The 24248-nt window shown below is 43.3% G+C and overlaps 1 protein-coding gene across 1 annotated transcript in view; it reads right to left on the bottom strand.

Annotated features, from left to right (window-relative positions):
* Positions 1 to 13449: 13449 nt before the first annotated feature.
* Positions 13450 to 24248, bottom strand: part of LOC144687569 (lysine-specific demethylase 3A-like) — a 65561-nt gene continuing 54762 nt past the window's right edge. The window contains exons 23-25 of the mRNA XM_078553884.1: positions 23767 to 23943; positions 22439 to 22573; positions 13450 to 15475 (exon numbers count right to left, since the gene is read on the bottom strand). Coding sequence (XP_078410010.1) covers positions 15389 to 15475; positions 22439 to 22573; positions 23767 to 23943 — 399 coding nt within the window. The 3' untranslated portion in view covers positions 13450 to 15388. The remainder of the gene's footprint in view (positions 15476 to 22438; positions 22574 to 23766; positions 23944 to 24248) is intronic.

The raw sequence follows: 24248 nt of genomic DNA, 5'->3' as shown, positions 1-24248 counted from the left end.
GCCGGGAGCTGATCCCCGCCAGCGAAGCGGACCGTGCCACCATTTTACGTGGGCGGGCCAATCAAGGTCCATCCGGCGGGAAGCGTTGTGCACTTCCTGTGCGGGCGGGAGGGATTCCCTAAAAGCAAGAGTGCGCTCTTGTGCATGCACACGAAAGAGCGCACTTCTCCCTGAGGCTAAGTGCAGCCTCAGGGAGATCGCTTCCACTTTGAAAAATATTAATGTCACATGAGATGGGACATGTTCATAATTTACAGAATAACTTTATTAAAATTTTTAACACCCTGCATGAAACCTCATCCCGCTTGTGGATGAGGTTTCATGTTTTCTCTATTTGCTGCCAGGGCTCCTGGCCTGCCCACCAACCTTAAGGTTGGACGGGCAGGTCCTTTAATTGTTTAAATGATCCTGTCAATGGCCTCAATTGGCCATTGACAGGTCGGCGGGCCCGTAGCAAAATCAGCTGCAGGCCCGCCTTCCTGAAAATTTAAATGGGGCGGGATGACGTCAGGGGTTCCACCCGTGTCATTTTATGCGTCGGCGAGCGGGCCCCGCCCTCTGCTCGCTGACGGTGAAATTCTGCCCCAGAAGCGTGGATTGATATTCCAGGAAATTAAAGATTTTAAAACAGGAGTACTTTCTGATGGGAAAGTATTTTTAGAAGAGTATTGAAAGCATTTAAATGCTGAGCACCCTAGGCTGTATTACATACAAAGGGAATTAAGGAAGTGGCAAATGTTTTTACAGGAAATCATTAAAACTGGAAGTTATGAGGAATAAAAAAAGAACATTAACACGGTTATCAGAAGGGAGGAAAACCTGTTCTGGAAATTGTGGGCCAATAAGACAGAGGTTGCAAACTATCTGCAATTGCATTGTGAAAGGCCTATGAAATTATTAGGGCAATGGAAAGATCATGCTTTCAGGAGGTATCTAAGCTTGTAGAGAATGCAGTGGACTCTATTTATCAAAAGTATTTTACCACATAGATGCAGGTTAATCAAGTGAACACAATCTCAGAATAAATGATCATTTACTGAAGTGGATTTGCTAACTGGCTGAATCAAAGGAAACTGAGAATTGCAGAGTGGCAAGGAGCTACTAGTAGACTAGGCTAAGGACTGGTTTGTTATTCATATACAATCAGTGAAATGGAAGTACAAAGATAGAAAAAAATAGCTGTTGGTTTTAAGCTACAGAGAGAAAACATGGTTGTGAATGAACTGATAGGGTGCAGGAAAAGAAATTTTAGATTTATGCAGCTCTGTTCATCTCTTTTGAAGTATCTTAAAGTCAAAGTAATTCACTTCCTCTGAAGCGTAGTCTGATGGAATATGGGGAAGAGTAGTAGTGAGAAAAATGACCAGATCACTTAACTTCTGCTTTCACGGAGGAAGACACTTTTTTTTTATTCGATCATGGGATGTGGTTTGGCCAGCATTTATTGCCCATCCCTGATTGCCCTTGTTCAGAGGGCATTTAGAGTCAACCACGTTGCTGTGGGTCTGATGTTGCATGTAGGCCAGACCAGGTAAGGACAGTAGAAGCTCTTGCTGCATTAGTGAACTAGATGGTCTTCTACATCCATCAGCAATGGTTTCATGGTCATGGTCATAATCAGACTTTTAATTACAGAATTTTTTTATTGAATTCAAACTTTATCATCTGCTGTGGTGGAAATTGAACCCAGGTCCCTAGAGCATTACCCTGGGTTGCTGCAATACTAGTGGCAATAACACTTTGCCACTACCTCCCCTTAATAACTTTCCAGAAATGCTAGGGAACCAAGGGTGTAGTGAGAAGGGGGAATAGAAGGAAATTACTATTACCAAAAAAAATGTGCTGGAGAAATTAATGGAACTGAAAGCCAATAAATTCCCAGGGCCTGACAATCTACTTTCCAGGGTATTAAAGGAGATGCATTGGTTGTCATCTTCCAAAATTCTGTAGATTTTGGAACAGTCCCAGCAGATTGGAGGGTGGAAAATGTTACCCCACTATTTCAAAAATGAGGGAGTGAGAAAACGGAATTACAGACCGGTTAGCCTCACATCAGTAGTAGGGAAAATGCTAGAGTCTATTATAAAGGATGTGAAAACAGGACACTTAGAAAATATCAACAGGATTAGACAAAGTCAACATAGATTTATGAAAGGGAAATCATGTTTGACGAATCTACTGGAGTTTATTGAGGACGTAACTAGCAGAATAGATAAGGGAGAACCAGTAGATGAGGTGTATTTGGATTTTCAGAAAGCTTTTGATAAAGTCCCATGTTAGTGTGTGAAATTAAAGCACGTGGGATGGGGGTAATATATTGGCATGGATTGAAAATTGGTTAGTAGATAGGAAACCGGAAGTAGGAATAAATGGGGTTTTTTTGGAGTGGCAGGTGGTGACCGGTAGGTACCACAGAGATCAGTGCTTGGGCACCAGCTATTCATAATATATAACAATGGGTTGGATGAGGGAACCAAATGTGATATTTCCAAGTTTGCTGATGAGATGAAACTTGGTGGGAATGAGAGTGGTGAGGAGGATGTTAAGCAGCTTCAAGGCGATTTAGACAAGTTCAGTGAGTGAGCAAATACATGGCAGGTGCAGTATAATGTGGATAAGTGTGAAGTTATCCACTTGGTAGGAAAAACAGAATGGCAGAGTATTATTCAAATGGTGATATATTGGGGAAATGTTGATGTCAAAGGGACCTGGGTGCCCTTGTACACCAATCACTGAAAGCAAGCATGTAGGTGCGGCAAGCAGTTAAGAAGGCAAATGGCATGTTAGCCTTCATTGCAAGAGGACTTGAGTACAGGAGCAAGGATGTCTTACTGCAGCTGTACAGGGCCTTGATGAGACCACAGCTGGAGTATTGTGTGCAGTTTTGATCTCCTTACCTAAGAAAGGATCTAAATGCCATAGACAGAGTGCAGCTAAGGTTGACCAGACTGATTCCTGGGATGGCAGGATTGTATGAGGAAAGATTGAGTCAACTAAGCCTACAGGAATTGGAGTTTAGAAGAATGAGAGGGGAATCTCATTGAAACATATAAAATTCTGACAGGGCTGGACAGACTGGATGCAGGGATGATATTTCCTCTGGCTGGGGTGTCTAGAACAAGGGGTCACAGTCTCAGGATACTGGGTCGGCTATTTAGGACTGAGACGAGGAGAAACTGAGGTTAGTGAACCTGTGGAATTCTCTACCACAGAAGGCTGTGGAGGATAAGTCATTGAATATATTTAGGAAGGAAATAAATTTCTTGACTCTAAAGGCGTCAAGGGTTATGGGGAGAGAGCAGGAATATAGTGTTGAGATAGAGGATCAGCCATGATCATATTGAATGGTGAAGCAGTCTCAAAGGGCCCAATGACCTCCTACTCCTATTTTCTATGTTTCTATCAACTTGTGATATTGGTTAGGTGACAAATGGTGCCAGGACACTGCTCTTTTTATCAATAGCACTATGGAATTTGTTTTTACATCTATTTGAGAGAGCAGACCAGGCTTCATTTAAACGTCAAAAACAGCACCTCAGAAAATGCAATTCTTAATTTCAAGGTTCTGCCCCTTGTTTTGAGCTGCTGCAAATGGAAGTTTCTACCTACCCCATTACATTATTTAAACACAATTAGATCACCCCATAATTTATAATCAAGGAAATTCCAGTTCAGTGCATGTAATCTGTCCTTTTAATTTAAAACTTTTATCTTGCACACCTTCCTTTGGTGTGAAGCCTGGACTGAACACAGTATGTTGAGGGAGACGTGTATGTTTTTAAAACCTAGCACCAGCGAGATGTACCTTTCTGTGAACACGTGTCGGTGCAAACTCGATGGGCCGAAGGGCCTCTTCTGCACTGTGATTCTGATTCTGAAAACCAAAGGTTTCTTTTTTATTGGTTCATGGAATGTGGGCGTTGCTGGCTAGGCCAGCTTTTATTGCCCATCCCTAATTGCCCTTGTTCAAAGGGGAGGCAGAGTTTACAAGGAAACGAGAGCTTACAAGGAGGCAGAGCTCTAACCTGTCACTGAGCACTTTATGGTGAAAGGTCAAATGCACTCACTATGAAATCTGTGCCGTAAAACAAGGACATTGCTGATGTAATAGCTCCACTGAGATAACAAGGACATTGCTGACAAGACGTTCAAAATTTTGATATGTAATTATTATTTCTATGAAGTGTGTAAAAGGCTTGTGCTTAACCCTTGGAAACAATGAACTGATAATAAACAGTGGCACCTTGAGGATGGTCATCACAATAACAGACACCACACAAAAACAGAAAATGCTGGAAAAACTCAGCAGATCTAGCAGCAACTGTGGAGAGAGAAACAGAGTTAATGTTTTGAGTCCGTATGACCCTTCTTCAAATGTTATACGGACTCAAAACGTTAACTCTGTTTCTCTCTCCACGGATGCTGTTGGACCTGCTGAGTTTTTCCATCATTTTCTGTTTTTGTTTCAGATTTTCAGCATCCGCAGTATTTTGCTTTTATTTTATAACAGACGCCACATGACTGACATGGCAAAAGGGAGGGATTAATGGGTCTGAGGAGTTAGAAATGTCAACAGCATAATCATTACCAACTTCTGCTTTCTGAAAAAAAATGGGAGCAGTGGTTAAGGTCAGAAATTGTTGAGCTCAATGTTGAATACAGAAAGTTGTAAAGTGCCAGATCCAAAGATGAGGTTCTGTCACTTTTGACAGCCTCCCACCTGATGAGACTTTCCCTGTTGTTCTTTCCTCCTGTCTTTCCCTGCCTCTGTACTTAAACAGATGCATGTCTAACATTTTCCAGCTCTGATGAAAGGTTACTGACCTTAAAACAGGAATTGTTTCTCACAAATTACAGTGTTTTCATTAACTGGCAACTAATCATGAAATTGAATGACTAACAGTAACTCCTGTTTTTGGGTTGAACTAATTGGCAATAATTATCAGCTTGTCACTTTCCAATTTAATGCCAGGGTGGCATCAAGTGTCTTATGAATTGGATGCCATTTGAACAAAAACTATCTGTTGTGTGGGCTAGCATGATCTCCCTCTATCATCAAGAGAAGTTTAAATGAAGGCCAACATACCATTTTCCCCCTTAACTGCTTGCTGCACCAACATGCTTGCTTTCAGTGATTGGTGTACAGGTCCCTTTGACATCAAAGGCATGCACATTTCTTTAAGATAAAAGCAAAATACCACGGATGCTGGAAATCTGAAATATAAACAGAAAATGCTGGAAAAACTCAGGTCTGACAACATCTGTGGAGAGAGAAACAGAGTTAACATTTCGAGTCCGTATCTTCGAGTCTTCAGAGCCAAAAGTTTTCTCAGCATTTTATGGTTTTATTATGCACGTTTCCTTTCCCAAGGTCCTCGATAAACATTCAGCATGGAACAAGCCTGGCATGCAAATGTCCACAACGTGCATCTGCAACATAGGGGGGACAAAAAGTACAACTTTTTCCCCAGAAGGGCAACAAGAAATTATACGCTGAGCCAAAGGAGGAGATGCTTGAAAGGCTGAACATAAGTGGGTTTTCAGAAAGGGTCTTACATGAAGAGGAGAACAGGTTTAGGAGGGAAATGCCAGAGCATAGAGCCAAGATTCCTGAAGATGTGGGTGAAAGGAAGAGGATGCATTGAAGTCTGGAACATAGAAATTAGGAGCAGAAGCCATTTGGCCCCTCGATCCTGCTCTGCCATTCAATAAGATCATGGCGGATCTGATTGTGGCTTCAAATCCATGTTCCCACCTACCCCCATAACCTTTGAATATTCTTGACTAACGAGGGAGTCAATGACACTGCCTCCTCTACTCTCTAAGGCCGAGAGTTCCAAAGACTCATGACCCTCAGAAAAGATTTCTCCTCATCTCCATCTTAAATGGGAAACCCCTTATTTTTAAACTGTGTCCCTTAATTCTAGTCTTGTCCACAAGGAGAAACACTCTTTCAGCACACTCTGTCAAGTCCCCTCAGGATCTTATATGCTCGAATAAGATCACCACTCATTCTTCTAAATTCCAATGGATACAGGCCCAACCTGTCCAACCTTTCCTTGTAAGATAACACCCACCCCTACAAACCCATGTATCATACGATGAACCTTTTCTGAACTGCTAATGCATTTATATCCTTTCTTATGTAGGGGTTAAGTTAAAAAAAGCAACCCGGCATAAGAATTAGGATAGTTCAACAAATTAGCAGATGTTTGCCCAAGCTAGGATAAGGGAGTGTGTTGCAAGCACAGTAGGTTAAACATAACATGGTTACTGTGATTAATGTAGTAACAAGAAATAAGAACCTACAACTAAGGACGTCAGTTGACCACTGATATGTATAAAGTAATTAGAGGGGTTAACTGTCTCTGTGTAACCTTGTAACTAGTGTAGATTAGGAGCCAGATGTCATTATGAGAGCCACAGTAGGTGTTGATCTTGATACAAACACTGAAAAAAAAGCAGATGTGGGAAAGAGATTGTTGAATTGTATCTTGAGCATCAGAAGTTTGAATTCGTCGTAACTAAAATCAAGTGATAGGTAAGCACAAAACTACGTGACTGCAAGTGTATTTAAGCTGGCAGTTTGTTTGCAGCAGTAGAGTTCACTTTGGACTACCCAAGGTGACTCTCCTTGCATTGCTTGTATAATAAACGATCATAAACTGTACCTCAGTCTCCGGGTTATTTGGATTTACATCATCAACTACAACACTTAAAATGAGACCAAAACTGTACACAGTACTCCAGATGTCTCACCAACATGTTATATAACTGTAGCAAAACATCTCTACTTTTATCTTCCATTTCCCTTTCAATAAATGACAACATTCCATTTGCCTTCCTAGTCACTTGCTGTACCTACATACTAACTTTTTATGATTCATGTATCAGGACACCTGGATCTCTCTGTACCGCAGTTTTGCGATCTCTCTCCATTTAAGTTAAATGCTGCTTTTCTGTTCTTCCTGGCAAAGTGGACAAGTTCACATTTTCTCACAGTATACTCCATCTGCCAATTTTTTGCCCACACACTTAACCTATCTCTATCCCTTTGCAGATTCCTACCTATATTTTTGTCATCAGCAAATTTAGCAACCATACGTACAGTCCCTTCATCTGGTCACCACATTACAGGAGGGACGTAATAGCTCTGGAGAGAGTGCAGAGGAGGTTTCCAAGAATGTTGCCAGGGTTAAAAAAGTGTAGCTACGAGGAGAGATTGGATAGGTTGGGGTTATTTTGCTTAGAACAAAGAAGGCTGAGAGATGACTTGCTTGAAGTGTACAAAATTATGAGGGAATAGATAGAGTGGACAGGATAAAATTGTTTCCCTTGGTGGAGAATTCTAGAACCTGGGGACATAGATTCAAGATAAGTGGCAGAAGGTGTAGGGGGGACATGAGGAAGAACTTTTTTATGCAGAAGGTAGTGAATGTCTGGAATTCACTGCCCAAGTTGGTGGTAAAGGCAGAAACTCTAAACTCTTTTAAAAAGTACCTGGATGTGCACCTTAAGTGCTGTAAGCTACAAGGCTATGGGCCGGGTGCAGGAAGGTGGGATTGGAAAGGGCACCTGGGTGTCCTTGGGCTGGCATGGACAAGATGGGCCGAATGGCCTCCTTCTGTGCTGTAACTTTTCCATGGTTCTATGGTTCTAAGTCATTGGTATAAATTGTAAATTGTTGAGGACCCCAACACTGATCCCTGTGGCACTCCACTCATTGTCATATTGTGCCAACTGGAAAATGACCCATTAATGCCTACTCTGTTTCTGGTTAGCTAACCTGAGGGAGATACATGGAGCGGGGAAAGAATAAATACAGCCTGGGGAGCGCCGCCTACATCACTCACCTGTGGGAAGAGCAATCGGAGAGGCAGACTTGCGGGAGATACACAGAGCGGGGAGAGAATAAATACAGCCAGGAGAGCATGGCCAACATCACTCACCTTCGGGAAGAGCAGTCGGAGAGGTGGACCTCTCAGCTGCTCAGAACCGGCCTGCGCTGAGTTCGAAAGGATAGTGAAAAAAAAGAATTATGACATTACAGGAAAGAAGCAATTTGATTAGTTGGAGAAGAAGCCAGCTGTTTGAGTATCTGGTGAGTATCTAGTAAGTGTTTACGGTTTATTCTATTCCTAAGGTTTAGAATAAAGTAGGAACTGTACTTTTTGGTAAGGTTTATTAAGTAGGGTCAACTAAAATTATTTTCTACCTGGATTAAACAGCGAGAGTTCTTGCAGGTACAGCAAGTAATTAAGAAGGCTAATGGAATGCTATCCTTTATTACGAGAGAGATTGAACATAAAAGTAAGGATGTTATGTTTCAGTTATGCAGGGCATTGGTGAGACCGCACCTGGAATACTGTGTGCAGTTTTGGTCTCCTTATTTAAGGAAGGATGTAAATGCATTGGAGGAGGTTCAAAGGAGATTTACTAGTTGATACCTGGAATGAGTGGGTTGTCTTATGAGGAAAGGTTGGACAGACTGGGCTTGTTTCCACTGGAGCTTAGAAGAATGAGGGGTGATTTGATTGAAGTATACAAGATCCTGAATGGCCTTGACAAGGTGGACGTCAAAAGGATGTTTCCTCTTGTGGGTGAGTCCAGAACTAGGGGGTATTGTTTTAAAATTAGGGGACGCCCTTTTAGGCCAGAGATGAGGAGAATTTTTTTTTCTCTCAGAGGGTTGTGCGACTTTGAAATTCTCTGCCTCAGAAGGTGGTGGAGGCAAAGTTATTGAATATTTTTAAGGCAGAGGTAGATACATTCTTATTAGGCAAGGGAATCAAAGACTATCAGGTTAAGATGGGAACTTGGAAATTGAAACAGGAAGATCAACCATGACCTTATTGAATGGCGGCGCAGACTTGAGGGGCAGAATGGTCTACTCCTGTTCCTATTTCTTATGTTCTAATGGGGCAAGAACGGATCTGGGCTGGATAGACTGGAACCAAAGGTTGGCGGGAAAAACAGTAGCTGAACAATGGGCTACCTTCAAAAAGAAGATGGTTTGGGCACAGTCAAGATATGTTCCCTCAAAAGGGAAGGGTCAGACAAACAAATCCAGAGCTCACTGGATGACAAAGAAGATAGAAATTAAGTTAAAGAAGAAAAAGCGTGCTTATGACAGATATCAGGTAGCAAATACAATTGAGAACCAAGCTGAATACAGAAGGTTCAGAGGGGATGTGAAAAAGCAAATACGAGAAGCAAAGAGGGATTATGAAAAAAGACTTGCGGCTAACATAAAAGGAAATCCCAAAGTAATCTGTAAGCATATCAATAGTAAAAGGGTGGTAAAAGGAGGAGTAGGGCCAATTAGGGACCAAAAAGGGGATTTACACATCACAGAATCTTAACAGCACAGAAGGAAGCTATTTGGCCCATCATGGCTGCACCGGCTCTCCAAATGAGCATTATGACCTAGTGCCATTGCTCTGCCTTTTCCTCGTACCCTTGCACATTGTTTCTATTCAAATAATCATCTAACGTCCTCTTGGATGCCCCGATTGAACCTGCCTCCACAACACTTCCAGGCATTGCATTCCAGACCCAAACCACTCGTTGTGTGAAAAAGCTTTTTCTCATGTCACATTTGCTTCTTTTGCAAATCACTTTAAATCTGTGCCCTCTCATTCTTGATCCTTTTACAAGTGGGAACAGCTTCTCCCTATCTGCTCTGTCCAGCCCTCACATGATTTTGAACATCTCTATCAAATCTCCTCTCAGCCTTCTTCTCTCTAAAGAGAACAGCCCCAATCTCTCCAATCTATCCTCACAGCTGAAATTTCTCATCCCTGGAACCATTCTTGTAAATCTCTTCTGCACACTCTCCCATGTGTTCACATCCTTCCTATAATGTAACACCCAGAACTGTACACAATGCTCCAGCTGAGTTCTAACGAGCGTCTTTGATAAATTCAGCATAACCTCCCTGCTTGTGTACTCTATGCCCCTATTAATAAATCCTAGGATACTGTATGCTTTATGAACTGCTCTCTCCACCTGTCCTGCCACCTTCAATGATCCATGCACATATACACCCAAGTCTTTCTGCCCCTTCAAAATGTCACCCTTATTTTATATTGTTTGTCCATGTTCTTCCTACCAAAGTGCATCGCCTCACACATAGAGGCAAGAAACATGGCTGAGGTGTTAAATGAATACTTTAAATCTGAATTTACCTACAAGATGGATGCTGCCCAGACCGTGGTGACAGAGGAGGAAACTCAGTCACTGGAAGGGTTTAAAGTTGATAAGGAGGTATTGGATAAGATGTCGGTTGAAACATAAAGTTGAAAAGGCACCGGGACCAGATGAGATGCATCCAAGAACATTGAAGGAAGTGACAGTAGAAATTGCAGAGGCACTGGCAATAATCTTTCAATGTTCCCTGGATTTGGGGGAGGTGCTGGAGGACTGGACAATTGCAAACATTACACCCTTGTTCAAAAAACTATGTAAAGATCTGCTCTGCAATTGCAGGCCAGTCAGTTTAACTTTGGTGGTGGGGAAAATTCTAGGAACAATTGTTCAGGATAGAATTAGTTGTCACATGGAAAAATGTGGATTGATTTGGAAGAGTTAGCATGGATTTGTTAAAGGAAAATCATGTCTAACTAACTTGCTGGAGTTTGTTGAAGAGGTAACAGAGATGGTTGATGAAGGCAAGGCTGTTGATGTGGCGTATATGGACTTCAAAAAGGCATTTGATACAGTGCCACATAACAGACTTGAGGAAAGTTATAGGTCACAGGATAAAAGGAACAGTAGCAACATGGATACAAAATTGGCTGAGGGATAGGAAACAGAAAGTTGATGGGTATTTTTTGGGCTGGAAGGTTTGTAGTGGAGTGCCCCGGGGTTGGTATAGGGATCCTTGCTTTTCCTGATATATATAAATGATCTAGATCTTGGTGTGCAGGGGACAATTTTAAAGTTTGCAGACGACACAAAACGTGGGAGAATTGTAAACTGTAAGGAGGACAGTGTAGAACCTCAAAAGGACATTGACACATTGGTGGAGTGGGCAGATAGGTGGCAGATGAAGTTCAATGTGGAGAAGTGTGAGGTGATGCATTTTGGTACAAAAGGACATGGAGAGACAGTATAAAATAAACGATACTATTCTAAAGGGTGTGCAGGAGCAGAGAGACCTGGGTGTATATGTACATAAATCATTAGAGGTGGCAGGACAGGTAGAGAGCGCTGTTTCTAAAGCATGCATTATTCTAGGCTTCATTACTAGGGGCATAGAGTATAAGAGCAGGGAGGTTTTGATGAATTTACATAAGACACTGGTTAGACCTCAGCTGGAGTATTGTGTACAGTTCTGGGCGCCACACTATAGGATGTGAACGCATTGGAGAGTGCGCAGAAGAGGTTTATGAGTATGGTTCCAGGGATGAGAAACTTCAATTATGAGGAAAGATTGGAGAAGTTGGGACTCTTTTCCTTGGAGAGGAGAAGGCTAAGAGGAGACTTGATAGAAGTTGTTAAAATCATGAGGGGTCTGGACAGAGTAGATAGGGAGAAATTGTTCCCACTTGTAAACGATCGAGAAACAGAGAGCACAGTTTTAAAGCATTTTGCAAAAGAAGCAAAAGCGAGGTGAGAAGAAACCTTTTCACACAGCAAGTATTTAGGGTTTGGAATGTACTGCCTGAAAGTGTAGTGGAGGCAGGTTCAATTGAGGCATTCAAGAAGCCATTACATGATTATTTAAATAGAAACAATATGCAGGGTAAACACGATGGGCCGAATGGCCTCCTTCTGCACTGTAACAATTCTATGATTGAGATTCTATCCATGCTAATATGTTACACCACGAGCTCTTATTTTGTGTAGTGACCTTTGATCTGGCACCTTGTCGATTGTCTTCTGGAAATCCAAATACAGCACATCGCAGCTTCCCCTTTATCCACGTTGCTTGTTTCTTCCTCAAAGAAATGCAATAAATTAGTCAAACATGTTTTTCCTTTCACAAATCCATGCTAACTCCACCTGATTGCATTGAGATTTTCTAAGTGCCTGCAATAACGGATTCCAGCATTTTCCTTATGTCCGATGTTAAGCTAACTGGAATCAGAAACAATGGGGAGAATTTTCTCCCTGTCGGAGCAGGCGGGCGTGGAACCGATCGCCACCCATGATCGGCTGCACGCTGCCATTTCACGTGGGCGGGCCAATTAAGGCCTCTCCAGCATGATGCGCACCCAGGCGCGCTCAGCGCTACCTGTGAGAGCCGGGCCGGGACGGGACGGGGGGGGCGGAGAAAGAGGGAGAGTCTATGCTCTTTAGCTCATGCACATGAAAGAGTGCAGAAATTTCCCTGTAGCACAGAGCTGCCTCGGAGATTAATTTCAGACTGTGAATTTTAAATAAAGAAGCTAAAAAAACTATTTACACATGTCCCCTCCTGACAGGGTCACGAGCTCAGACATGTTTTTGAAATGTTCGAAAAATATTTATTAATGTATTAAACCCTTCATGGAACCTCATTCCACCCATGGATGAGGTTTCATGAAAAATGCAAAGGCCGCTTGGGCAGCCGTCAATATCTTTAATTGCTTTATTAATGGCCTTAACAGGCCTCTAACAGTTCGGCAGGCACTCAGCCACCTCTGGTGCGCGCCCACCGAACTAAAGATTGGAATGACGCGCGGTGACGTCGGGACGCACGCCCGACGTCACCGCGCCTCATTTTACTCATCAGCATGCGGGGCCCGCCCCCACACAGAAGATTCTGCCCTATGTATCAGGAGTGGGTGGTGAGGGGGGAGGAGAAATTTATGCTCATGAAGGTTACAGAAGTGGAGCATGGCATGTCTATGAAGGGATGTAAACACACAAGATAATTTTAGATTTGAGGATTTCCGAGATTGGCTCCATGTTCCGCTCCAAATTATACAGATCAGTGAGGATAGGGTGAGGGATGAGCAAAACAATGTGGGGAGGGATAAAGTTGATTTTTTTAAAAATTGAACAAAGGTACACCAGATGGGGCTTGACCAAGGTTTTGTGTAGCTGAAACAACTTCCCGCCCCTTGAGATAAAGACCCAACATTCCTTTAATCTTTCTGATTAGTTCACAGGTACAAAAAGTAGCTATTAAGTCACTTGTGCACAAGGACACCCAAAGCCCTTTGCTTCGCCACAGTTCCTAGTCTCTCGCCATTCAGAAAACATTCTGGGTTTGTTTTTCTTAAGATTCAAAATGGATGACCTCACACTTCTCCATGTTGGAACTCCATCTGCCAGACTTCAGTCCAGCCACTTAGGAGAGCACAATTTACTGGTGCTTCCGCAATTACCTTTCTTCTGAAAAAATCAAAATCATCCCAACAGCGATAGTTTGAGCGATTTTTTTTCTGCATCAGATGCACATGGGACTTCATCAAGCTTTCCCACCCCATTGCAAATATGCAGCGTCCAGGGAAAGAAACGTTCCAAGCCAACCATTTCTTTATTAATCAGTGCTTTCATACATAGAAACTGATAGGCAAAATCGGGTCAAAAAACAAACTAGGAGCTGAACAGGCACATTAAAACCAAGGTTGTTATATCAAGAATATGTTGATATATTGTGTAAAAAGAAAAATCACATTATCTGGTGTACAAAGTTCATTGCACACAATCTGTAAACAATTCTACTGATTAATTAATTTGTCATTTTCCAGACCTCAACCTTCAGTTATGCTCTGCATTTAAACCACACAAAAAAAATACAGAAAAATGTACAAATCAAACAAACCGACATAATACATTAAACTTTCAAGTGTAGGTCCTGAGTAATCAAAATTCTTTACTTTCTGAAAGATTTTCTATTTAAAAAAAAAGCAACTCCGATAGAATCCTCTTAATTTTACAGCCGCAATTACACGCTCAAAAGAAACAATGCTCTTGCTTATTGATTAGTACATAGGCTGTATACAAGACTTTCAAAGTTGCCTTCAAGTTCAACTTTTCGGCAACAAGCAGGTTAAGAAAAAAACAGTAGTCTGGATGTAAATTACAGTTGAGTACCACCATCTTCAACCAGGTGGACCAAACACAGCTCGAGCTGGAGATTAGTTTGGACCCATGACTTACTATGGAGGTAAGTTTAGAAAAAAAAAACCCGATCTCTTTGTAATGCTGGTTTCTCCAACAGTTCAATTTGCTTACATAATGTATCGTGTGACGTTGTTTTGGAAAATCACCAGTAGAAACGCATCTCGAGTACAGTGCAGCAAATGCTGCCTCCGATTAGAACATTCATCTATGCAGACTAGCGTATCTCCTAATAAGCTTTGAATGAGAAAAACAAAATCAGAAGTCATTTCAAAACCTGGGAATCCTAGGCTTTGTAAATGTGTTAAGACATGAGAAGGCATCCCCACAAATTAAATAAGGTATTTTTATCTGCCTCATTGATGCAAAATATTTAATTAGCAGTGTGTGGAATGTCCCTCACTTGCTGCACAACTTGAGATGAAATTTAAACAATCCCAATTCTGTACATCTTTCATTCTTGGTTGCACCCTTTCCAGATGGTTTAGCTACATTAAAACAGCTAACGGGCCCCCAGCTAAAGTACATATAAAAAGAATTTGATAAAATATTTACACAAAAAATATAAGATGACGATAAAGCAATAAATATGGTGACTTCTATTCAGAATCTGCTGCGTGTGGATATCAAAATGGAGAAACTAAATTCTTGTGTTGAAAACTGGTTAACTGGGTAAAGGAGCACCATCCACTCATGACTGAAGCAGCAATGAGACGACATTCAGGCAGGATTCAGTTAGTTTTTAGCAGTGACAATGGTAGAAAATGGACATTTGTTTTCCAACAGGATACACACATGAGTAAGATGCTGCCGATTACACCAGGGTCACTTAAAATGACATCCTCAACTAATTTATAGGGCTACACTTATTTTTTTTGTGGGGTTCTCCTCATCATCTGCTCCAACCTCTGTAGAAACCCCAAAGAAGTTTTTAATCCAAGACATTTCTCCAGACAGCTTGATCTCAGTACATGATCTCTCTTTGGAAAAGAGAGAGAATAAATGGAGGGTAGGGTGATGCAGAATGCAACTAATTTTGTATTAACCACAAATTGAGAGAGAGAGAGAGAGAGAGAGAGAGAGAGAAACTAAAATTCGTTTGCGACAAATAGGATGTAGAGTTGTACAGACCATCTTAGTTTCTGTTTTACAAAATCCAAAACAAAGTGTACAGGTTTATGCCTTTTTTCCATCCCATCTACTAGCGAAGTTCAACCTGCTTAATGCAAAGATATCAACAGATTGCCTTCTTGAACAAGTCATTTTCTTTAAATAGTTGCTGTTAACATTATGGTGTGGATTTTTCAGGAAAACCCAGCTTTCAAGTGGTGCTTCAGATCAAAGTCTTGAGAAGGCTGGATTCGTGAGCTTTTAGCATCCCGACAGCATCCTTTACTGCGTGGTAGATAATATTCTTCACCTATACACAAAATGAAAAACACAAATGTATCACAGGATTCTCAACATTTCCCCCCCCCCCCCTTTATTCTTTTTTAAAATTCATTCAGGGGATGTGGGCTTCGTTGGCTAGGCCAGCATTTATTGCCCATCCCTAATTGCCCTTCAGAAGGTGGCGGTGAGCTGCCTTCTTGAATCGCTGCAGTCCATGTAGTGTAGGTACACCCACAGTGCTGTTAGGGAGGGAGTTCCAGGATTTTGACCCAGCGACAGTGAAGAAATGGCGATATATTTCCAAGTCAAGATGGTGACTTGAGTTCCAGGTGGTGGTGTTCCCATCTATCTGCTGCCCTTGTCCTTCTAGATGGTAGAGGTTGTGGGTTTGGAAGGTGCTGTCAAAGGAGCCTTGGTGAATTCCTGCAGTGCATCTCGTAGATGGTACACACTGCTGCTACTGTGCGTTGGTGGTGGAGGGAGTGAGCACTTGTGGATGTGGTGCCAACCAAGTGGGCTGCTTTGTCCTTGACAGTGTTGAGCTCCTTGAGTGTTGTTGGAGCTGCACTCATCTAGGCAAGTGGGGAGTATTCCATCACACTCCTGACTTGTGCCTTGTAGGTGGTGGACAGGCTTTGGGGAGTCAGGAGGCGAATTTGCCCTTGAACTGAGTGGCTCGCTAGGCCATTTCAAAGGGCAGTTTAGTGTCCGGAGTCACATGTAGGCCAGACTAGGTGAGGATGGCAGATTTCCTTCCCTTAAAAGGATATTAGTAAACCAGATGGGTTTTTACAGCAATCATTGATAGTTGTCATTATCACAATTACTCAAACTAGCATCCACTTCCAGATTTTATTAATTGAAGTTAAATTCCACCAGCTGTCATGGTGAGATTTGAACCTGTATCTCCAGAGCATTAGCCTAAGCCACTGGATCACTAGTCCAGTGACATTGCCACCTCGCAACCAGCGCCCCCGATTGTTACTAAACATTCCACTAGCCAAAGACACAAATTGTTAAACCTGACTAATGGAGTCGCAAGTTAAGTCAAACCCTAAAATCTGTTCAAATTGTTCAGATAACATCTACAATAAACTATAGTGTAGCCCAAAACTTGTTAATCTATTGGAGGGAAATTGTGTTTGTGGGTGCAGGGAGGAGACAGAGTCCAAATTACAAAATTCCCTTGTTCAGCATCTCTAAAGATTATGCTTGGACCCAACAGGTAAAATTCAAGAAGAACAAGCTGCAATTTATAGAACTTTTTTTTTTATTCATGCACAGGATTCATTGGTTGGACCAACATTTATTGCCCATCTCTAGTTGCCCTCGAGAAGGTGGTGGTGAGCTGCTTTCTTGGACCACTGCAGTCCATGTGGTGTAGGTACACCCACAGTGCTGTTAGGAAGGGAGTTCCAGGATTTTGACCCAGCGACAGTGAAGGAATGGTGATATATTTCCAAGTCAGGATGGTGAGTGACCTGGGAGGGGAACTTCCAGGTAGTGGTGTTCCCATCTATCTGCTGCCCTTGTCCTACTAGATGGTAGTGGTCATGGGTTTGGAACGTGCTGTCTAAAGGAGCCTTGATGAATTCCTGCAGTGCGTCTTGTAGATGGTACACACTGCTGCCACTGTGCATCGGTGGTGGAGGGAGTGAATGTTTGTAGATGGGGTGCCAATCAAGCGGGCTGCTTTGTCCTGGATGATATCAAGCTTCTTGAGTGTCGTGGGAGCTGCATACATCCAGGCAAGGGGGAGTATTCCATCACACTCCTGACTTGTGCCTTGTAGATGGTGGACAAGCATTGGGGAGTCAGGAGGTGAGTTACTCTTGTATGATTCCTAGCCTCTGACCTGCTCTTGTAGCCACAGTACCGCCCGGGATGTTGATAGTGGGAGTTTCAGTGAACGTCAAGGACCAATGGTTAGATTCTCTCTTGTTGGAGATGGTCATTGCCTGGCCACTGTGTAACACGAATGTTACTTGCCACTTGTCAGCTCAAGTCTGGATATTGTCCAGGAATTGCTGCATTTGGACATGGTCTGCTTCAGTATCTGAGGAGTTGCGAATGGTGCTGAACATTGTGCAATCATCAGCGAACATCCTCACTTCTGACCTTATGATGTAAGGAAGGTCATTGATGAAGCAGCTGAAGATGGTTGGGCCGAGGACACTACCATGTGGAGCTCCTGCAGAGAGGTTCTGGAGTTGTGATGACGGACCTCCAACAACCACAACCATCTTCCTTTGTGCTAGGTATGACTCCAACCACTGGATAGTTTTCCCTGATTCCCATTGACATCAGTTTTGCTTGGGCTCCTTGATGCCACACTCGGTCAAATGCAGCCTTGCTGTCAAGGGCAGTCACTCTCGCCTGACCTCGGGAGTTCAACTCTTTTGTCCATGTTTGAACCAAGGCTGTAATGAGGTCAGGAGTTGAGTGGCCCTGGCGGAACCCAAACTGGGTGTCAGTGAGCAGGTTATTGCTAAGCAAGTGCTGCTTGAGAGCACTGTTGATGATCCCTTCCATTACTTTACTGATGATGGAGAGTAGACTGATGGGGCAGTAATTTGCTGGGTTGGATTTGTCCTGCTTTGTGTGCAGGACAAACTTGGGCGATTTTCCACACAGCCGGGTGGATGCTAGTGTTGTTGGTGTGCTGGAACAGCTTGGCTAGGGGAGTGGCCAGTTCTGGAGCACAAGTCTTCAGTACTAATGCCGGAATATTGTCAGGACCCGTGGCCTTTGCACTATACAGTTCCTTCAGCCTTTTCTTGATATCACGTGGAGTGAATCGAAATGGCTGAAGACTGGCATCTGTGGCACTGGGGACCTCCGGAGGAGGCCCAGATGGATCATCCACTCGGCCCTTCTGGCTGAAGATTATAGCGAATGCTTCAGCCTTATCTTTTGCACTGATGTGTTGGGCTCCTCCATCATTGAGGATGGGGGTATTTGTGGAGTCTCCTCTTCCAGTGAGTCGTTTCATTGTCCACCGCAATTCATGACTGGATGTGGCAGGACTGCAAAGCTTAGATCTGATCCGTTGGTTGTGGGATCATTCAGCCCCGTATCACTTAGGACTACTTGCACGCCAAACAGCATGTGTTATAGCTTCGCCAGGTTGACACCTCATTTTTAGTTATGCCCTCCTGCACTCTTCATTGAGCCAGGGTTGATCCCCTGACTTGTTGGTAATGGTAGAGTGGGTGATATGCCAGGCCATGAGGTTAAAGATTGTGTTCAAGTACAATTCTGTTGATGGCTCAAAGTGCCTCATGGATGCCCAGTCTGGAGTTGCTAGATCTGTTCGAAATCTATCCTATTTCGCACAGTGGTAGTGACACACAACATGATGGAGGGTAGGCTCATTATGGAGGCAGGACTTCATCTCCATAACGACTGTGCGGTGATCACTCTTACCCATACTGTCATGGACAGATGCATCTGCAGCAGGCAGGTTAGTGAGGATGAGGTCAAGTATGTTTTTCCCTCTTGTTGGCTCCCTCACCAGCAGCTAGACTGGGTCTGCGGCAACTATGTCCTTTAGCATTCAGCCGGATCAGTCAGTACTGGTGCTACTGAGCCACTCTCTGGATATTGAAGTCCCCCACCCAAAGTACATTCTGCACCCTTGCCCCACTCAGTGCTTCCTCCAAGTGGTGTTCAACATGGAGGAGCACTGATTCATCAGCTGAGGGAGGGCTATGCGTGATAATTAGCAGGAGGTTTCCTTGCCCATGTTTGACCTGATGCCATGAGACTTCATGGGGTTCAGACTCCCAGGGCAACTTCCCAACTGTATACCACTGTGCCACCACCTCTGCTGGGCTGGTCCTGCCAGTGGGACAGGACATACCCACGGATGGTGATGGTGGTGTCTGGGGCATTATCTGTAAGGTATGATTCTGTGAGGATGACTGTCTTCCTGTTGCTTGACTAGTCTGTGGGACAGCTCTAGCCCCCATATGTTAGTAAGGGGGACTTTGCAGGGCTGAGATTGCTGTTGCTGTTTTCAGTGCCTAGGTACCCGATGCCGGGTAGTCCGTCCAGTTTCATTCCTTTTTTGAGACTTTGTAGCAGTTTGATACAACTGAGTGGCTTGCTAGGCCATTTGAAAGGGAATTTAAGAGTCAACCATGTTGCTATGGGTCTGGAGTCACATGTAGGCCAGACCCGCTAAGGATGACAGACATTAGTGAACCTAAAACAATCGACAACGGTTTCACAGTCATCATTAGACTTTTAATTCCACCATCTGCCGTGGTGGGATTTGAACCTGGATCCCCAGAGCATTACCCTGGGCCTCTGGATTACTAGTTCAGCAACAATACCACTATGCCATTGCCTCCCCCCATTCATGATCTCAGAATGGCACTTTACAACTTCAAAAACCACATGGCCTCTTTGTGCTGTAAACTTTCTATGATTGCAATCTATGAAAAGTACCTCATTAACTGCAGTGTAGGTAAACACAGCACTGAGATTAAAGACCAGATGATTTTGTTGGTTGCAGGACAAATACTGAGAAAGGAAACTTCCCTACTCTTCTTCAAATAATATCATGCAACACTTCACACCTACCCCAGAGCAACTGGGGCCTCTCTCTTTTTAAAAAATTCTTTCATGGAATGTGGCCATCGTCAGCAAGGTCAGGATTTATTGCCTATCCCTAGTTGCCCTTGAGAAGGTGGTGGTGAGCTGCCTTCTTGAACTGCTACAGTCCATGTGATGTAGGTACACAACGGTGCTATTAGGGAGGGAGTTCCAGGATTTGATCCAATGACCGTGAAGGAACAACAATATATTTCCAAGTCAGGATCTCAGATGTGGGGCTTGGAGGAGGGAAACTTGCAGGTGGCGGTGTTGCCATGTGTCTGCTGCCCTTGTCCTTCCAGAGGTCGTGGGTTTGGAAGGTGCTGTCAAAGGCAACTTGGCAGGTTGCTGCAGTGCATCTTGTAGATGGAGCACATTGATACCACTGTGCCTCTGTGGTGGATGGTATGAATGTTTAAGGTGGTGGATGGGATGCCGATCAAGGGGGCTGCTTTTTCTCAGATGGTGTTAAGCTTCTTGAGTGTTGTTGGAGCTGCACTCATCCAGGCAAATAGAGAGTATTCCATCACACTCCTGACTTGTGCCTTGTAGATGGAGGACAGGCTTTGGGGAGTCAGGAGGCGAGTTACTCATCACAGAATTCCCAGACTCTGACCTCCTCTTCTCGCCACAGTATTTATATGGTTGGTCCAGCTGAGTTTCTGGTCAATGGTAACCCCCAGGACAGTGGGGGATTTTGCAAAGAAAATGCCAAAGGGACATGGTTAGATTCTTTGTTGCGGATGATCATTGCCTGGCACTGAGCACTTAAGAAATAGGAGTAGGCCATTCGGCCCCTCAAGCCTGCCCCACCATTCAATAAGATCATGGCTGATCTGCCCCAGGCCTCAACTCCTCTTTCTTCCAGCTCCTCATAGCACTCAACTCCCCAATATTCCAAAATCTACCTACATCAGAGTGGTGGAGGCTAGATCACTCAAAGTATTTAAAGAGGTAGAGAATTCCAGACATTCACTACCCTCTAAGAGAAGAAATTCCTGTGCATCTCAGTTTTAAATGAATGTCCCCTTATTCTGTAACTATGTCCCCTAGTTTGAGATTCCCCCACTAGCGAAAACATCTTCTCAATATCTACCCTGTCAAGTCCCCTCAGAAACTTGTACATTTCAATAAGATCACCCCTCATTCTTCTAAACTCTAATGAATAAAGGCCTAACCTGTTCAGCCGTTCTTGATAAGTCAACTCCTTCATCCCAGGAATCAGCCTAGTGAATCTCTTTTGAACTGCCTCCAATGCCAGTATATCCTTTCTTAAATACGGGGACCAAAACTGTACATAGTACTCCAGGTGCGGCCTGACCAACACTCTGTACAGTTATGACAAGACTTCCCTATTTTTTAAACTCCCCAACCTCTTAGCAATACAGGCCAAAATTCCATTTGCCTTCTTAATCACTTGCTTCATCTGCATGCTAACTTTTTGTGTTTCATGCACAAGAACAGCCAGATCCCTCTGTGTTGCACTTTTTTTTTGGGGGTGGGGGGGGGTCTCTCTCTCTCAATTTAAATAATAGTCATGTGTGGCACAAATATTACTTGCCACTTCAGCCCAAATGTCTCATCCAAAAAAGGGCACCTCCATTAGTGCAGCACTCCCTCAGTACTGTACTGGAGTGTCACCCTAGAACGTATTCAAATCCCAGGAGTGGGACATAAACCCACAACCTTCCAATTCAGAGGCAAGAGTGACACTAATTGAGTGACAGAACTTATTCCCATCTCCCTGGAAAGCTGAAGCAATTGTGGTTCACACCTTTTCCCATGTGCAATGTTTTAAAACAATATTCAAATAGGAGTTAAACTGTGAATGCCTTGAATTTAATTTTGGGTATCATTTACTTGTATTCCAGAAAAAGACAGACTTGTATTTATATAGCGCTTTTCAAAACCACTGGAAGTCTCAATGACCTTTACAGCCAATGAAATATTTTGAAGTGAAGTGTAGTCACTGTTGTAATGTAAGAAACGCAGCAGCTAATCTGCACTCAGTGAACTCCCAAACAGCAATGTGATAATGACCCTTGCGATGCTGACTGGGGGATAAATATGGGCAAGGGCACCAGGGACAACTCCTTGGCTCTTTGAAATAGTTCCGGGGGATCTTTTACATCTACCAGGGCAGGCAGATGGGGCCAGCTTAACGTCTCATTTGAAAGATAGCACCTCCAACAGTGCAACATTCCCTCAGTACTGCACTGAGTGTCAGCCTTGATTTGGTGCTCATGCCCTGAGACTTGAACCCAGAACCTTGAGATTCAGAGGCCAGTGCGCTACCTATTGAGCCACAGTTGAGAATTAAGTGCGATTTCCAGCAAAGCAATGGCCTGTAAATAAAGCACTTCACCATAAGCAGGGGAAAGAGTTCAGATACCTGAAGTTTATCCTCATGGTTGGTATGCGTGTTAGACAGGTGTCGAAATTCCTGTGTGAGTCGGAAGCAGTGTTTTACGTGCTCAGTAGAAACAAAATCCTCCGCCACTTTGATACAACTGTACAAGTTGTGAACCTGTAGCAAGCAACAGAATATTAGTTCCATAAATAAAATTCTACTTCTGGAAGTTCAGCAGGGCAGGATTCCAGCTGCCAGTCTCTTCCCTCCTCCTCCTCCTGAAGGCAGTAGTTCCCATTGGGCACTTTTCCATGTGCAACATGACCTTCCAATTCAGAGGCCAGTTGCAGCTGCTCCTTTACTGAACTTAGCACAGACAGAAGACTTTCATGGACTGCACGGAGCAGTACCACACTTGCTAACAGAGTTAGCTGGGTAGCTATTCACATAACATTTAACATTCAGCAATTCAGTCTCAGATTTTTTTTTTAAGTCTTCAAAAGAAAACAATTGGCATGAATAGAGCCAATCATCTATCAATCTATTGCCTAGAGCGAACTGGCTATGAGGGTAGAGTAGAAAATGGTATATTAGTAATTAGCAATTTTGAAAAATAGAAACTTGGCAAAAATATGAAAAACGATTCCTGGTCTTCTATAATATTCTACTTTTAAAATTTGCGTGTTGCTAAATACAATGCAGAATACAGAAAGTGATTTATTTAAAAAAAGTACCAAGTCCTTCTAAGATGGTATGTTTAAACACCAAGCCAGAAATCTCTTTGTCTAGACTCCTAGCTCAGGTACACAGACATGTGCATTAAGGGAGCAAGCACCCACACCACTTACAGCACTATCTGGATTACTGTTGCATGTGAAAGAGGGGCCTCTTCAGCCGAGGAGCACACTCTTTCTTCACCGCCACCACCACCACTTCCCCCTGCCCACAGCAATCCAAATATTTGAGAGAGCTTGGCAGATCCAGGGTCCCCCTCACCCAGGTTACACTAGCCTTTTAACTAGTGGTGTTACACATTTCCTGTACATATAGCTTCCTTAAACGTAACCATTCTGTCAGTTCATCTAAGCACAAAAATCCACTACACTGCTATGGAAACAGTGGTCACATTTTTGCTAGGAAGGAAGGAGTACGCAAGCCAGTTAACATAGGTCCCTCCTGCAGACATCTTGGTGCCCAGGTACCTGGGAGGAGATTGACCTATTGGTCAAACAATGGAGAATAACTGATCGATACAGGATAGTAGTAAACATGGTTCTATGAGCAAGAGAACGCACACTCACAAAAGAGAGAGAGAGCGCACGAGCGCGAGAGAGCGTAAGCCACAAGTGTTTAACTGCACTAGCACTAACCTGGTGCGGGGCTCCAGCTGGGATGAACACCACATCACCTAGGTATTGCACAATGGCCCAGCCCTGAACACCATATTCCTGATAAAGTCTCTTGCGTAGAGTCCTGTCCAGGTACCAGCTTTGGTCGTGAATGGGATCATGGTCTGGAGGATTTTCTTGATCTTGTTCTTCTGCCACCTGAAACATTGGGCAGAGTTTTGTTTGTACCTAGCTGCAATCATTTACAATTCCACTTGTCTGTTAAAAAAAAAATCCCAACTGTTCCTATCGATCATTAGATAGAGATCCAGTGAAGAATATTTCTTTTTAATATTTTAAATTTATTCCATTTAATCCAAGATATCTGCCTCATTAGCAATGTAGCTGATCCTTAACTGCCCTCCGAAGTGACCTAGTAAGTTCCTCAGTAGGGTAACCAGAGTTGGGTGCCAGCCTTACCCACAATCACAAGAATGGTTTTAAGTGCATAAAAGAGGGTAATC

Source organism: Cetorhinus maximus, chromosome 1 (genome assembly GCF_964194155.1).
Source record: "Cetorhinus maximus chromosome 1, sCetMax3.hap1.1, whole genome shotgun sequence".
Classification (NCBI taxonomy): domain Eukaryota; kingdom Metazoa; phylum Chordata; class Chondrichthyes; order Lamniformes; family Cetorhinidae; genus Cetorhinus; species Cetorhinus maximus.
This window is presented reverse-complemented; position numbering and strand designations above follow the sequence as displayed.